Here is a 17,735-nt window from a genome sequence, read left to right on the forward strand (position 1 = left end):
TCTCCCCCAAAGACCTGGGGCTCTCAGCTATAATCAGACAGCTCTTGGCATGCCACATCACGACATAGGGACTTGGCAAGGAGCTGGCCAGGAAGCAGCTGCGGAGACCAAGCTGGTGATGGGGCAAGAGCACATAAGCAAACAGAATCAAGGCACAGTGAGCAAAGGGCAGAGAAAGCGGCAGTTCCAAAGGCCACACAAAGAGCACCGAAAAGATCTTTAGGAATCACAAGAGAGATGGTCTGAGTCCAGCCAAATGAAGATCCATAGACCTGGGGGCAGTGGGGGAGGAGCAGAGTGGCTGTGGGGTCAGGGCAAACCAGTGACAAGGGGGAAATGTGCCAAATCATCACCCAAGCAGGCTGGCTGGAAGGCTGACAGGACAAAGAAAGAAAAGTGGGGGGGCGCCTGGGTGGCTCAGTCGGTTAAGCGACTGCCTTCGGCTCAGGTCATGATCCTGGAGTCCCGGGATCGAGTCCCGCATCGGGCTCCCTGCTCGGCGGGGAGTCTGCTTCTCCCTCTGATCCTCCCCCTCTCATGCTCTCTGTCTCCCATTCTCTCTCTCAGATAAATAAATAATCTTAAAAAAAAAAAAAAAAAGAAAGAAAGAAAAGTGGGTAGATGAGGAGTGCTGGCCTGGAGAGCCAAGTCCGTTTTTTACCAGAAGTGCTTGCTTAAATGATCAACTCCGCTGGCTCCTGCTCACGCTGACCTCTCTACCTTCTCTCTTATTGCCCCACTCCTCCCAATCAACTCATCTCACAGGGTCACTCAAAACCTCAACATCCAAGCCTCCCCAGTACTTTCTCCCTTTCTCTAAACTCCTTTAGCATTTAGCTGAATTGCTCGTTCTGATGCTTCCTCACATGGGTTCCTACCCAAACTATCTCCAAACATTAGCGTGCGCTCAATGTGCGCGACCTAGCGGCCATAGAGAATTCAGAAAATTTGAAGATAGTCGCTCTCCTTAAGCCTTTCAGAATAGAGTTGGCCTGAAGAGAGATACGCACGTGGTAAGATATCATTTACCTTCCTGTTGTTAAGTGGGAGCCACAGGGACGGCACAGGGTAAGGGCGAGAGTTCTGGAAGAGCCGGCATGTGAGGCGGCCTTGAGGGACGGACAGGATTTTGATGGACACGGAAGGTGGAAATATGAGAAAAAGGATTATGTGTGTGAGAGAGGGGATGAGTGTGATCGCCACACGGTGAACAGACTGGAAGAGCAGGTTACTGAAGAGTAACTGACTAGCTCAAAAAATACGTATGTCTATTTATTCACTGAGAGGAATCTTCCTTTATTGAAATGCCAAGGAACGAAAAGTCCCAACTGTTATGGCTTGGCAGATTTCAAATTAAAAAGAAACGTATACAGTTTCTCAGTTCCTACTAGTAAGGAATTAGTGTTCAAACTTTTGTGATCTGGCCAAAAACACCAGGTCAAGGGTCTTGCCAGCAGGAGAACCTGGTGCTACCAGTCACAGAAACGTCAGGCTGGTGGCGGTAGCAGCATTAGTAGTCAGCGGAAAGGGGCGGGGAGGGGGGGGCGATATGTGACCTGCTGCTTCGCATGGATCTCTCCCCTCCCAGGAGGCCACAGATGGTTCTGGATCAACCACTGACCTCCAGGCGAGATGGTTCCCCAAATGCTCTGGGTGACGGCCTCTTTTAACACCTGCCTCAGAAGGGAAGCTGTCTGGCTTGATGCCGTGCACCCATGCTGACCGAGAGCCCTCCCTTCATGATTAGAACCTGGCATGGGCAGAGATTTAGGGTGGACTGACTCACTTCCGTGGCTCATGGTGACACTGCACCGCAGACAGCCACCTTGGGCAGCAGAACAGCTCTGAGGGGCGCAGAGCCCTGGTGGACAGTCATCTGGGGTGACCACAGGAGGGACACCACACCCAATCACACCAAACATCCATCTGTCAAGGATTACAGCTTTCTGTAGCAGTAAAAGCTTCGTTTCCTAGGATCTTGTGGAGGGGCAGATCTCCTTCAGAAACCTCAGAAAATTCCTGCCTTGAGTAAATATTCTGCCACCTGGTAGACTGTGATCCCAAGTCCCCGTGCCCCCCACAGAATCCATCTGCAGGGAAGTTATTCTCCAGGCTGTTGAGGAGGACTGGACTTCCTGCATTTGTGCTTCAGACGAAGACGAAGTGCAAACTGCAGTCAGTTCTTAGCCCCACAGCGCTGCATGGAAGCAGTGATCCTACTCGCTCACCCTCTAGAAAACACTGTCCACGTTACTGTCTTAATTATATTTTACCAGTAAAGTAGATACTGTTCTGGGGCGTCTGGGTGGCTCAGTGGGTTGAGTATCCGACTCTTGATTTGGGCTTAGGTCTTGATCTCGGGGTCATGAGTTCAAACTTGCATTGGGCTCCAAGCAGAGCCCACTTAAGAAAATTTTTTTAAAAAAAGCAGATACTGTTCTATAGTATGAAGTACATTATCTGTCATAATGAAGGGAGATGTGCCAGGCAGTGGGCAGAGAAAAAGAACAGTTTGAGATCAAAATTGATAACCACTGAATTTACCGGGTCAACAGAACATGAGAAGGTGATAAAAGGTGGCCACTCTTAGAAGTGTTAGACTTGGGCGCCTGGGTGGCTCAGTCGTTAGGCGTCTGCCTTCGGCTCAGGTCGGGATCCCAGGGTCCTGGGATCGAGTCCCACATCGGGCTCCCTGCTCGGCAGGAAGCCTGCTTCTCCCTCTCCCACTCCCCCTGCTTGTGTTCCTGCTCTCGCTCTCTCTCTCTCTGTGTCAAATAAATAAATAATAATAAAAAAAAAATCTAAAAAAAAAAAGAAATGTTAGACTTTCTAGAAAATAAGGTTCATTTCCTGCTCCTGGATATTGGGCCAAGTTTCAGCCCAAGTGAGAAGGACCACAAAATGGATCTGATCCCTGGCAAGTCCTATAAAGTGAATTTGGTTTAGTAAAGTAGTTTAAGTAAAGTTAAGGATGATTGGTGAACAAATATGGACTCTGGATCCTAGTCTGGGAAAGACTGGAAGGGGGGATGACTCAGCGATGAGACAGGTTTGCTCGGAGCAGAGGCCCATCTGCCCATCTGTAGGTGCTGGGTCTAACTCTGTGTGATGGCATCAGTGGGTGGCACATGACTCTTTTGCTTTTTAAAAGACATAGTAGAGTCCTGAAGAATAAACCCAGGCTGACAACAGGGCAATGGGTTGGTCCTAAATTTTTGGAAACTGGAAGCGATTGCTTTAAGGAGGGCAAGGCACATGGAGATGAGCCTCTTTCCAACTGAATTAAATCAAGGGAGTCTTGAATAGTTTGGATTCTGAATCTTTTAGGTCTTTTAGCAATTCGTGCATGAAGGCACAGTCTCTAACAAGAAGCTACAATCTCGGGGTGCCTGGGTGACTCAGTCGGGTAAGCATCTGACTCTTGATCTCAGCTCAGGTCTTGATCTCCGGGTCATGAGTTCAAACCCCACATTGGGCTCCACACTGGGTTTGGAGCCTACTTAAAAAAAAAAGAAGCAGCAGCAGCAACTATAGTCTCTTCCTAGGTTAGGGAAAATGTATGAATTTCTCCATAGCCTCAGCTTGGTCATCTTAATTCAATACAAGTAGCCTCCAGGATGACAGCACTTTCCTCCTGGCCCCCTGGATAGGTGACCTGCTAGGGCAGAGACAGTGCAGGAGGGCAACATCTAAGAGTTAAATTAAACCTGGCCACTGGTGAACTAACCACCTGCTCCCAAATGCATACCCACTTATCAAAACCTCACTATCTGATGGCAGAAGACAGTGAGTAACAGGGAGAGGGACCAACTCATCCCTGTTTGGTGCTTCCCCGGTTTTAGCATTGAAAGCCCCATGTTCTGGGAAAACCATCAGTCCTGGGAAAACCGGGATGTTTGGTCAGCAAAGGCACAGAGGATGGTATCCCGGGCTTAGTGATTCTCATCTTGACAGTTTGGGTTGGGGTCCTTTCATTAGAAACACAAGTAATTTTAAGATGAAGTCACCCGAAAACGTGACCTGACTGATGCTGACCATCAATAATCGGTCGCAGTAAAGATGAGTGTGAGTCTTTCATCTTCCAGGTGCTCTTTTACAATGTAGATTGTAAATGTGCTCTGAAGGTCTGGTGCCTACAGAAGGAGCGCATAGGGAGCGCTACAGATCGACTTATCAATTGTTAATGGTTCACCACAAGCAACTAAGGAAATATTTGCACAGTTCTTAAAATGGGTAACGTCAGGTCAATGGAATTAAGTCACTTGGCAATTAGGAGTTTATCCTATAAAAAGCAGAAAGCTTTAGTGTTCGGCCAAGGAGGAAAGGCTCTAAATCCAATCTGGAATGTCTCTGTGAACAAGAGGGAATTAAGAAGAATTTAAGCCCCAAATAATGAAATTCTTTTCAACTTGAACTCACTATAAATAAGTTGCGCTGGCTCCAGAATTTCCACCCAGGAGGGGATCTGGGGGCGGCAATCTGACTGGAAGGGAATGTGCGAAGCTGCGTTTACACAGTGTTTTATGGAAGACTGCAAACGTCAGATGTCCGTACCCAAGCCCCTTGCCCTAACGTCTCCCCTGGCACCACCGCTGCAAAGAACCTTATCAGAGGAGGCAAGGAAGGAAAATGCAAGGAGTGGAGGGTCTCTAATAACTCCATATATTGCACTATCAGAGCGATCTGAATTAGTGCTTTTCTCTGGAGTGTACTTCTATCTATCTATCTATCTATCTATCTATCTATCTATCTATCTATCTATCGATCTATCTATCGATCTATTTATTTATTTATTTTAGAGAGAGAGAATGTGCACGAGCAGGGGGAGGGTTGGAGTGAGAGAATCTCAAGCAGACTCCCAGCTGAGTACAGAACCCCACGCAAGGCTTTATCTCATGACCCTAAGATCATTCCTGAACTGAAATCAAGAGTTGGACTCTTAACTGACTGAGTCACCCAGGCTCCCCTCTAATTATTTAATACGACCTTGATATATTAAAATCGTGTATCTTGCACATCTGTGACAAATACAGTGTCTTTATATATAGAATCAGGCTTTTATTGGGGGTAGATAAAAGAAAAATGAATATTTACTGTTAGGAAGTAGAAGACGTATGAAGCAATAGGGATGGAATTGATACTGTCTGAGAGAAAAATCAAAAGCTGATCTGCTCTGCTGTCTCAGAAATAATTAGGAAGCATAGCTGTGCAGAAACCAAGTAAAAAAAAAAAAAGTGCCTCTGGAAAGTTTCTACAGTGAAAAATTTTTAAAAATGATCCTCATTGGGGCACCTGGGTGGCTAAGTTGGTTAAGCCTCTGACTCTTGATTTTGGCTCAGCTCATGATCTCAGGGTCGTGAAATCGAGCCCTGTGTTGGGCTCCACACTGGCCGTGGAGCCTGCTTAGGATTCTCTCTCTCCCTCTACCCCTCTCCACCCTCTCTAAAACAAACAAACAAACAAACAAAAAACCCAAAAAACCCCACACATCCTTCTTTAACACCTCCAACAATGGAATCCGAGGAGTAGATCCTCAGATGTTGGTTAACCAAGACTCGTGGCAGGAAACCAAACATGGGGACTAATTATAATGAACAGAACAGTTCAATAGGATTCTTGTTTGGAGTTTGCACGCCGGTGAATGAGTGAGAAGAAACTGGGAAAAGCCCAGAACACAAACCCATGAACTGTCTATGAAAGAGGTCATGATGTTTCTGCCATTCTCTTCCGAGTACCTGAAGCAGCCTCAAAGAGGAAATGCGCAGGGAGGGCGCCATGCATGCAGAGGCAGCTACGATGTTCAACTTTCAGCTCGGTTTGGAATGGGTAGGGCCCTCAACCCCACATCTCAGGTACTTTCCCCCGCACAGAGAACAATAACACCCAGCTCTTCTGAGTACAGGGGGCAGCTGGTTGCAGCAGAAAGCTAGTACGTTTTAGTTTCCAGGAAAGAAAGGGCCCACAAACATGTGGCTGTGGTTTTGATCACACTGCTTCCCTTGTCCAGACCCTGCAGGGGCTCCTGAATGTCTCTTGTGCCCAGTGAAAGCATCTCAACTATCTGTTTCTTGGCTGGTCTATTAGCTAAGCACTCTACCATGCTCCTCCTGAATGCCTTCATCTTTAGCTAGACCACGACCCACACCGACAGGCTTGCTCATGAGTGAAAAACCAGAAGCCTGGATTCCCATAGGGAATCTATAAATTTCAACAGCAGGCTTCCAGAGATGGGGCACCTGCTTCCTATCTTCACTTCCTAACCAGGGCCTGGTGATGGAAACTTCGAGGAGGCCCAAGGGAAGGGTGGAGGCTGCAAACTGCCTTTATGCCTATCTGGGGTTGCCCTGCTTTAATTTAAGACTGAGACAACAATCCATCTTCTTTCAGAAACAGGGTGAGTGACTTCCCCCAAAATAAAATTCCATCAGAGCTAAAGGCACACCTGATTTCCTGGAGCGCCTGCACCCCTGGGCAGTGCTGGCTGCATGAGCAGGAGACAGACATGTGGTTTCTCCTGCCCAGCCACCCAAGACACTCACCAAAAGGGGAACATCCCACACCTATGCCTGTCGATGGAAAACAAGAGACAGAATGGCATTATACTTAAGATCTGGGAGCACTAGGGATCCTGTTCTGTCTCAACAAGAGTGTGGCTCTGCATTTGGGATATACCTACTTTACTGACGAAGAAAAGAGAGATACGAATTCCCCCCAAACAAGGAAGGATGTGCTACATGGACACAGAAGGTACACGCTGGGGAAACACACAGGTAGGAAGAAGGAAGAGGGGCTCATTCTGACTGAAGAGGAGAGGGAGAAATCAGGGAAAGTTTCTCAGAATAGATGCTAAAGTTTTCTTACAGGAGAAGGGGCACTTTGGTAGAGAGAGAAAGGAGGGGATCTGGGACTAGCCCAGGGCCGGAGCTCAGGAGGCAGACACTGAGTGGGCAATGGGAGAATGCCACAGGTAGGCTGGGGTCACCCTGCGGCATGTTAGGTGCTGGCCTGCTTGAGGAAGTCGATTCAAGTGGTATTGTGACACATGGGTGGGGCAAAGGCAAGGAGGTGACTCAGGACACTCCTGTAAAAGCCCAAGGGAGTGGTAGTTACACAAGTGAATACATATGCAAAAGGTCCTCAACTGTATACTTAAGGTTTGTGCATTGTACTTGATGTCAATGATAGCTCAAAATACCCTTTGTATTTAGAAAGAGAGGGAAAGACCCATCCCCCTCCTTTAGATTACATAACCCCTTGGGTTTTTCCGGGCCTTACACAGAACAGGCTGGAAAATCTGGGAGGGGAGATGTTATTTCCAACTAATAAGGCATGTGGAGCTTTAAGGATAAAGTAGACAGTAAGAGATGCGATTGCATAAGCTGACTTGTTAAGTGGGTCACAATATCACCTTTTCAGACTCTCTCTCTTATTTGTACTGAATGTAAAGTGATTGGCTTGATGTCTAGCACAGAATAAGTCAATGGTGGAGGGGGCAACCCCAGGAGGGGCTGAAAGAAGCCATAGGAAGACACAGAATGGCAGGTTACTGGAAAAAACTCCCACCAGGACCTTGGAACTTCAAGCTTCTAATTCTTTATATAAAACATTTTCACATACTATTGCAATCTGTTTTCCCAACAAGCCTAGGAAGTGGGAAAGAATTGTATTACTATCATTATTCCTGTTTTGCAGATGAGAAAACAGAGGCTAAAATATGAAGAAAAGAGAAACCAACTACGCTGCTGAGATTATAACCTGTAACAATCCCTCTGGAAAACAGTTTGGCAATATATGTAAAATTCCTTAAACTGAGCACATCTTTTTCTATAGCAAACATATTAACAAGAATTTATTCTAGGAAGCAATCAGATCTATATATGCCTCCACCACAGCAATGGTTATAATTACAAAGATGTAAAAATGGAAAAAAAATACCCAATAAAATAGGAAACTGGTTAAATATGTTATGATGCCTTATACAATGAAATGGCATTAAATTTATCAGCGGAATTTTTTACACGATATGTTTCTAACTGAAATTTTCAAGTTGCCCACCAGTTTGTATAAGTATCAATCAATTTTGTTAAATAATAAACATGTATGCACAAAAAAGACTGGGGGGAAAAGAAGTCCTTAAAAAAACAAAAGTCCAAGGGGGCTAGTGACAGCCCTTCCTAGAATATGGGGGATGGAAACAGAAGAGGGCAGATACACAAGAAAACCTTCTCTTTGGGTTCTTGTCCTTATTCTGTAGCCACAACCCCCAGCCCCAGGATCCTTCATCTAAGTGGACTTATCTGATGCTTGATGACAACAGTGGTACTAGACTCGGGTTACTCGTGCTAAAGGGCATCACAGGAGCGCTGCCTGTTTCAGTTTACACAGGAGGAAACCAAGGGCCAGGAGGGCGGTCATTTGGTCCAGGTTTCTGTGGCTAGTTTAGAAGTAGAAGACCTAGGTTTCCATTCTAGTCCAAATTTCAATTCAAGGCTTTTTCTCTACACCACTGCTGCCAACAGCCATTAGGAAATTTGAATGGTTGACAGAATTCTGCAGCTGTTAAAAATCAAATGTTAGAACATACACAGCATTGTGGGCAAATGTCCATGGCACAAAGCCCGCCACCCAACACTATATAGACCCCTGATTTGGGCGGGTGAGGGGGAGTCTGCAGAAGAAAAAGACCCAAAGGGATGATCACCTAAGTAATAATGGGATATATCTCTGAGTAGGAGAATTATAGATGATTTTCATGTGCTTTATTTTTCAGTTTTAGAAAATGAATACACATTAAATTTTTAATTCAGAAAAAAGTGGAGATTTGTAGCATCATCTAGATCTTCTCATAATTTCTGAACCAAGCTTTAGTCCACCTGTGCCACTGAAAGCAAACATTTCTTGAGAACAAAAAAAGTGAATCACTAGGTAAATATTGATCTGTTGCTAAGTGAACAAGAGAAACATCATCCCATTGTAAGCAAAGTTTTCCTCCAGACATTAAAAGATGCATTTCTAATGTATCTTTGGATAGATAGATTATCATAAAACAGATTCAAAAACTAACTTTAATGCAGAAAGGGAGGAAGAAAAAAACTTTATTCTCATAACATGTTTTTAATCTTCACCTTTCATCGGCTTTTTTTTCTATACCAGAACAGCAGGGGGATATGCTCTGATTCCACACATAAGTCATAATAACCGGCTGCCTTCAGTCAGGGTTATTGAGTAACACCATTAGCTTGCAGTAAATCAGTTAACTGAACTTTCTAGGCCAGAAAATTGTTTGTGAAGGCTGCAGACAGGCTTCCTCTAGGAAAAAAAATCTTCAAAGTCTCAGGAGAAGCACTTTTACCCATAACAGACATGTTTCCTGCCCTCAGCTTCAGATATATGGGAGGCTGTTTCAGAAATGTGACACAGAGAAAGAACATCAAGGACAGTGGCTTCCGACAGAGTGATTAAAATAGAAAGAGGGTCACGTGGGAATTAGAAGGCCACTCTAGGGCCAGTCCTGCTAAAGACTCTCATCTCGGGCTGACCCCTTACTGCTCTCTGCTCACTTCTCTGTACCCTGAGAAGTCAGTCCACCTCCCCATGGATAAGAGGGGGACCAATGGTTTTAGTCATCCTCTCTGCTCCTGGGAAGTTTCCTCAAAATGAGAGGAAAAATCAGTCCAACCTCAAAAGTCATTAAGAAGATTAAATGCATAATATCTACGAGAGATACAAAACAAATTTAAAATGCAGGAAAAAGGACAAAAGAGAGTAACGTGAAAATACTCTGCTGAGAAGCTACATGAGTGGAGGATATAGTTATTCCTAAAATTAGAACCTAAATAAAAAATAAAAGGTTAGTTGGGGCATCTGGGTGGCTCAGTTGGTTGAACATCCAACTCTTGATCTCAGCTCAGGTCTTGAGCTCAGGGTCGTAAGTTTGAGCCCCGTGTTGGGCTCCAGAGTGGAGGCTACTTAAATAAATAAATAAAATTAAGAGGTTAGTTAAAAGATGGAGGGGAAAAAGTGAATCCTTTGGTCCTTTGATCATTTGTCATGTTCAAGTAAGAGAGCTTGGATGTTTAGAATTTAGCTGTTTAAGTAATGTTCCAACATGCTCAGAGGAGGCTGGTCCTCTTCTCAAAGGGATAGGTCTTGGAAGGGAACAGTTTCTAGGCAACTTGTCCCTTTGCACCTATCCTCAAACCATAGCTAAGTAACTAAGGCTGATCTCTACCCTTCCCTAATTTGGGTTTCACCAGGAGGGAGCAGGTGACTGGTTAACGACAGGGGTGGTGCAGTGGTGGACACCGCCACGAGGTTCAAGGAGATTTGTGGCCAGGGACACACTTCCACACCAGGAGAGTGGGTGCGGCCATCTCAAGAGAGTCACGTGGCGCCATACCAGCATCTTAGGCTCAGGGAGAGAGTGTGCCAGGGAGGAAAAAGAGCAAAGAGAACTGTTGGATTTAATGTTTCTGGGTTGTTTTTTAAAAGGAAAACATGAAAAGAGGTAAAAACCTGCCATAATCAACTTTTTTTTTTTTTTTTTACTTTGAACAATTAGTATGGGATCAACCATCCATGATGTTTTTCCTGAGCCCGGACATTAGCGGCTTTTCCGTGACTTCCCCTAGCTACTCAGGAACCCATGCTGGGTAGAACTTTGCACTCATCTACGTTATTAACTTACATATTGACCCAATACTTTCACTTTTTTCTTTAAAAATGAGATAACCCAGGAACTTGGGTCTAGCTGGGTCCCACTCAATATGAGAATAGGTGCAAATGTCACTTGCCAGTAAGGACTAGTGAATTCTCTAAATGAAGTAATGAAGGAAAATGCCAGCCGAAGTGGAAAGCACACAGATTCTGTGCACCCTATTAGAAGAGGAGCTTTTTCAGTGCATACCCTGCTGAATAAGAACGCCTGGTCCAATGCCCGGTTGACACTTATCCCGTACGCAGCACTCCCCACAAGTATCAGGCAACGTGACTGACTTATGAGTCACTCTCGACTTCACAGTAACTTCTGGGTCCTGGTATCACTCTTAAAAGTAAGAAAACTCCACACAACACCCTAAACACCCAAAGCCCATGATGGCAGCTCTTTGGCCTTGGCTAAGAGCACGTAAAAATCAACTAGACAATCGCACAAGACAAAGCAAGAACCCAACCTCTCAGATGCATCTGCTGCCCACTTGTCCACTCTTGAGAAGAGAACCATTTACCCAATGTCACCAACCCCCTAGAGGGGATGAAAAGTTATATCAGGAGAGGGGGAACGCCCCTATTACTGTCCACTGAGTATGAGAAACTCCACTGAGTTTAGTCCTCATGCTGAGCGGACACCGTTTAGTAAGACAGTTCTAGAAGCAGCTGCCATCTTAAGGCATGCCTGGCAGAACGTTATCTGCCGTTCAGAACGGCGTTTGAAGAGGCACAAACAGTGCAGGAGCCATAATCAGCAAGGTGGAAGGAATTCAGACCCAGGAGAGCAGGGAATGCTTCATGCCCCAGGCTTGGCCTGAGCCCTGAGGGAAGACAGATTTACTCGGAGGACATCAACAGGGACACAGTGTGTGGAGATTCTCTGCACACTGCACCAGCCAAACAGACCAGCGGGTGGGCATACGGTGGGTGTGGGGTCTACTCACTCTTTGGTCAGAAGAGGACAGGACTTGAGCAGAAAGCGCGAGAGCCCCGAGTCCTGGAAGTAGAGGTCAGGCGGCGCTGTGGGGCTCTTCAGATTCAAACAGCGGACGATCACGTACAACACGGCAGCCACGGCAGCCAGCTTTACCCCGTCAAACACGGCTGGGAGCTCGGGGGTCTCTAGCATGGCATTCATCTTGATCTGGGGAGCAGAAGCGCACAGCTAGGGTTAGAAGCACACTGAGGAGGGGCGGAGCCCACCACACTAAGAGGCAAAGCCGATGACAAGTCACAATCTGGGTATGTTCATAGGGCCACCTAGGGCGATGGCCATCAGCGTCTTCAGGCCACCAGTGGCCTGGCAACAACCCAAATCACAAACAGGCTTGTGCACTGATAAACTGGGTAAGGTTTTGTTTTAAATCGAATGAGCTCTTCTAAGAGAAGCAAATTAGAAAATGTTGAGAATAGCATCCTTTGGGGAGCGGGAGAAAGAAGTCCCGCCAGAGGCTCAAGCTGGCCTAGAGGTGGCCCACTGATTTCCGTGGGCTGGCAGCCTTGAGTGGTTCTGCACCAGGTGTTTGTGAAGCACCATGTTTACAGCCCGGGACAGAAATGTGGGAGGGACCGCTACTGTCCACAGGTGTGACGGTACTGCTCACCGACCCCCCCGGGCCCCCCACTGCCAGAGGAGGAGGAGACAAAGCAAGCTGGGTCTGACTCGGCCATCTGCTCCTGGTTTGGCGGGGGGAGGGGGCAGCCCCGGTGCTTCGAGTCAAGTTCAGACTCGGCCCCGGAGCGGGGCAGCGATCCTTGAGCCTGGGTTTCAGGCAGTGTGAAATGGAACCAGGCAATTTCTTTCCCCACTGAAGGTATCTGACGATAGCCATTAGTCCAAAATCCAGACCAAAATTAAAAATTAGGAGTGCAGAAAACGTGTATGCAGGTCTGGCTTTGCCCGGAGCTCTCCTGATATTTTGTTTTGAGGTGGCTTTACCTTATACACAACACACACACACACACACACACACACACACACACACCTTCCAAACATCAACAACAACAAAAGTAACAGCAACAAAAATCCAGTTTTTTCCTTGCTGCTCAGGAGAAAAGCAGAACATTAGGTGTTACCTTAAAAATCAGGAAAACCACGAGCTTAACGAAAAGGAGAAAATGGTAACTCACAGCCAAGGTAGCTATGGCAACAGCTTCTCTGGAATGGTGTCAAGTAGCCTCTGCTAAAAACAGTCAGTATGAGAACTCTGGTGGCCCACAATGCAGCCAGAATGGGCAAGACAAAACAACCTCCCGAAAACGTGTGCGGGGCATGACCGAATGAACTCTCTACAGATCTGCAGTGAGGCTAAAGGGGTCCGAGAAACCCTTCCCTGAGGTCAAGGTGACGTTGGCAAATACAGGACTGAACACACTGCCGATGACCTCTGGCAGAGGTCCCAATTCAGTGAGGAAAGGCAATGAAAGATCAGGGCTCAACTAGCCTTCCACCATGGGGGCAAGAAAATAATTTTAAAATATGGATCCTACATGATTTTGACTCAAAATACACTTTCAACTGTATCAACCTTTGAACCTTTATGATCTGAAAGTTGCCTTAAAACCTAACTTCTGGAGAAGTGTCACCTCGCTCCTGGGGCCACGTCCCCGAAAGGCTGGCTATTTATAAACCCTTCAAACAGGATTCTTCACTTGGGGTCTGTGGGTTCCCTACAGGATTCCAGGGTCCAGGAACCCCCTACAATTAGATGTAAAGGTTTGTGTGTATGTGGTTTTCTGTGGCAAGGATCTGCAGATTTCAAGATTTATTTATTTGAGAGAGAGAGCGCATGAGAGCATGTGCTCTGGGGAGGGGCAGAGGAAGAGAGAGAATCTCAAGCAGACTCCTCGCTGAGCACAGAGCCCGACGCGGGGCTCGACCTCACGACCCTGAGATTGACGATCTGCAGATTTGATCAGGTTCTCCAAGGGGCGTGTGGCCTAAAAACGTACACAGCTCCCAAAGTGCTCCACAGGTTTCCCCTGCAGCTCTGGTCCCCCACCTCTCGGGTGCCCTGCCACCTAAGCCAGTCAAACCGGCAGCAGACAAACACCCAGGACGCTGCTGTTCATTAATATGATTTTTCAAGGCCCCAAACAAGGTCCAGCAGGAGTTCCAAAGTCTCTCTGACACGAAGCTGGTAACACGCTCTTTCCCATCCCCTTTGTTGGAAAAACAACCGAGAAACGCAGCAGGTGGTTTTACAGGTTTCCTTGTTGGTCAAGAATTGAAATTTTATGGAATTAAAAGATGAAGTCCCTCCCGCCATCCCCACTTCCTCTCATTACTTCCTAACATAAGGGGAAGTGAAGAGGAGAAACAAACAAACAAAAGTCTGGGCCATACATACCTATGTCCCTTCTTCCTCTCTACCGCAAATATTGACTGTCCTTGAAGAGTTGTACAGCTGGGCCACTCAGGTCAGATCTCCTATTCAAATTAACCTAAAAGCTGAAAAGATTGGATGGTCACGTTCCATTGGATGAGAAAGAAGCAATTTAATTAAACTAACAGTGCGGTCTAAGTCGCTCTTCATTTCAAGTCTTTGGGGAGAGAGACCATTTCTTTCGTTAATATGAGTGCCACACTCTTGGCCGCTTGGCCATCTGAACAAACCTGCTTGGGGACGTCTTTGTGGAGCCACAAACTGACAGGCTCTTTGGTTTCCAGGACAAGTTATCTGCTGCCTTCAGAACTCTGGCTAAAGCAAACCCATACGGCTTTCACGCTTTATCTTAGAAAGTTATCTTCACCAACGTCTGAGTGTTATCATCTGGGCGACTGAGGAGATCACTTATTAGCAAGGCCTGAGGTCAAGACAGCAGTGGGTTGATGCATCCCTTGTCTCCCAAACACCGAGCAGTGACAGATGAAATGTGAGCTGAGAGAGAGAAGCCTGTGAGCATGGATGGGCTTGGAAGCCCAGCACCGGGAGCAGAAGAATGCTGAAGGCACGGAGTGGGAAGTCACACCGCCTGCCAGGGGTCTGGGTCAGGGCTGGGGCCCGGGGGCTGGGGGTGCCAGGAGCTAAAAGTGCTGTGAGTGGGGACCCAGAGCCGGGCCCACTGTACTGTAAATGCATGGCCTCCAAAGCAGAAAACAGAAAGGGGTGGGGGTGGAGGGGACAGCTGGTATTTATCTAGCGCTACCTATGTGCACCAAGCCCTGTCTGTGCTACTTTACCTCTGCCATCCTTACTGCACCCTGTGGAGCTGGTACTGGTCTTATCCCCATTTCACAGACGAGGAAACTGAGGCATAGGAAATTTGAATGACTTGCCCAAGGCCACCCAGCTAGTAGGTAGAGAAACCAGGATTCCTATCTGGCTCCGGAAGCCCTCCTCTTCACCACCACGCTGTGCTATTTGTAAGGAGGAAAAGTAAAGAGAGAGAGAGAGAGACAAAAGCAGGCAAGAAAGAAAACCGAAGGGACAGAAGAGACAGAGGAGACACCAGCGGCTTGCCCAAAGTCACACAGCGGTGAGAGCGGAGCTGGGATCCGAGCCCAGGGTTCTCTGATTCCATCACATCAAAATGACTTCAAAAGGAAATGAAAGCCACTTGAAGGGGAGACTCAATTAACCTTCAGAGGAGTCTTGCTCAACCTCAAGTTTTTATTATTTCTTCATATTCTGAGACAAATTAGCCACACAGGACCAGGCTTTGTTGAGGTGGGGACCAAAGAGCAAAGTCTCCAGCCACATCACAAGGCACTTGACCTTTCCCGGGCTCGGCTGCCAACTGGAAAACAAGGATGGAACAGACCAAAGATCCTAAATCAGCAGCCCATGGGATTGCATTGTGGTTGACTAGCATTTTAAAAAATTAAGTTCATTAGCCACCAAGTTATAAACACCAGGGGATTTCAGATAAAAATCTGAATTTCTGGTTTCTCTTGGAAAAAAAAAAATAGAAGATTTGGCAACACTGAGCTTGTGTTCTCACTTGAGAACAAGATATGGAGCTGAAAGGCAGCTGCCCCCTCCAGACAGGGCCTGCGATCTCCGTGCTGCCACAGTCCCCACCACTCCCTATCGTGGCCCCCAACACTGGACCCCCCCGCCCCCCACTTAATTATTCATGGTGCTGGAGTGGTTCCTGTGGCCATCCGAATACGGGACCCTTGGAGAAACCTGTGTTAAGATCCCTCTGGCCCTGGATAAGTCTGTGCTGACTGAATATTCAAAACACACTAATCAGTATATGTATAAATAATAAATTCACAGAAAAAATTATAGAAAGACAGAGTGGTACATAAGATGTGATGTGTTTTGTTGTTATTCACACGGATGTTTATCTATCTTGACTTTCTCCACAAACTATTTGAGGAGGTTTCAACAAAATGCTGACTGGAAATGCATGTAGAACAACCCAGAAATGTGGCAGACGGCTGACTGCTTCCCAAAAGTCTCTCCTTCTCCCTAGTAACAGAGACCTGTAAAATAAGCCTGCCTCACTGGAAAAAACTGTAGATCCCAGCTGCCCTTGCAGGTAGGTGAGTCCATGTGACTAAATTCTAACCAATTCTGGAGGTGCTGGTCTGATTTCTCTGAAGCCTCCTTAAAAGGCAGGAGGTTAACTCTTCTTCCACCCTTTTCCCTTCATGTATCCCAGGAATGCAGACGATGTGACTGCAACCCCAGCAGCCATCTTGGCCCATGAAGTGACCTTAAGGTTGCTCTAGGAGTCACATTAAGAGGATGGCAGAGTAGAAAGACAGAAGCCTGGGGTCCCTGATGATTTCATGGGGCCACCATGTCAGACCTAGACTGCCTACCTCCGGGTTTCTTTTATGGGAGAGAATAATCCCTCGCATGTTTAAGCCATTGTTACTTCTAGACTTTTCTAGTCTGCAATTTTTTAAAAAGATATTATTTATTTATTTATTTGAGAGAGAGCGTGCAAGTGGGGAGAGGAGCAGAGGAAGAGGGACAAGCAAACTCTGCGCTGAGTGTGGAGCCCAATGTGGGGCTTGACCCCCAGATCACAACCCAAACTGAAACCAAGAGATGGATGCTTAACTGACTGAGCCACCCAGGCGCCCCTAGTCTGCAATTTCTAAAAACACAGAAGGAAATACTATATACTCAAATCTTTCTGGATGCTACAATCACTGGGTCATTAGAGTATAGGTAATTTTTCTTTTTTTCTCTTTTCCAAAATCCATAATAATAATATCGTTCTCAGAAAAAAGCCTTAAGATAGCAACTAATAAAATCTAAGAAGGGGGGTGCCTGGGTGGCTCAGTCGGTTAAGTGGCTGCCTTTGGCTCAGGTCATGATCCCAGGGTCCTGGAATCGAGTCCCGCATTGGGCTCCCTGCTCAGGGAGGAGCCTGCTACTCCCTCTGCTTGTGCTCTCTCTCTCTGTCAAATAAAAAAATAAAATCTTAAAAAAAAAATCTAAGACGGTATTACGAACATCTAGACAAGAAAAACAGCTCTGTCAACACACACAACAATTACGGAAGTGAGTAAGCCTAGAACGGACCTGAACTTTCTGACAACAAGAGCAAAGAGGGGAAACCCAGTCAAACCCCTGGTTCTCCAAAGTGGAAAGAAAGGTACTGTGATTGTGCTCTTATCCCACAAAGCAAGACAGATAAGAAGGGGAAGCAGGGCTTTTCTGACACAGAATCACTAAGAAAACAAAAACCTCTGCGGGACTTTATATAAGGGGACCTTGAGCGACGTGATAGGCAATGTCCTCCTACAACGTTTTTTAACAGCAAATGCAGTAGAAAATTAATTTCCTCAACCCTTAAAAAACACCAAGAGCTTTGAATGGAATTCGGTTCAGTGAAGGCAATCCTATGAGAGATTTGTAATTATTATGGTCCAAAGATGCACCCTTGATCCAAGGCTTGAACCAGAAGTCCCAAGAAGCAGGGCAGTTCTACCGCATGTCCCCAGGGCTACCTCCCTTGAACGTCAGTGGCTCAAGGACCCGGCAACCTACCATGTGCCTAGCACTACACTAAACATTGCGTTGGACCACAATGAAGTAGAATTCTCATTTTACCTAGGGAGA

At 46.4% G+C, this 17,735-nt stretch overlaps 1 protein-coding gene across 3 annotated transcripts in view; it reads right to left on the reverse strand.

Annotated features, from left to right (window-relative positions):
- Positions 1 to 17,735, reverse strand: part of ABHD2 (abhydrolase domain containing 2, acylglycerol lipase) — a 97,910-nt gene that overhangs the window by 59,714 nt on the left and 20,461 nt on the right. The window contains exons 2-3 of one of the 3 annotated variants that reach the window (XM_045899422.3): positions 14,058 to 14,158; positions 11,652 to 11,851 (exon numbers count right to left, since the gene is read on the reverse strand). In XM_045899422.3, the coding sequence (XP_045755378.1) occupies positions 11,652 to 11,845 (194 nt within the window). In that variant the 5' untranslated portion in view covers positions 11,846 to 11,851; positions 14,058 to 14,158. The remainder of the gene's footprint in view (positions 1 to 11,651; positions 11,852 to 14,057; positions 14,159 to 17,735) is intronic. The other 2 variants (XM_064569904.1, XM_064569903.1) reach the window with 2 other exon arrangements.

The sequence above is a fragment of the Mirounga angustirostris genome, unplaced genomic scaffold, assembly GCF_029215605.1.
Source record: "Mirounga angustirostris isolate CCGP_5_RB_7025 unplaced genomic scaffold, mMirAng1.0.hap1 SCAF_9, whole genome shotgun sequence".
Taxonomy (NCBI): Eukaryota; Metazoa; Chordata; class Mammalia; order Carnivora; family Phocidae; genus Mirounga; species Mirounga angustirostris.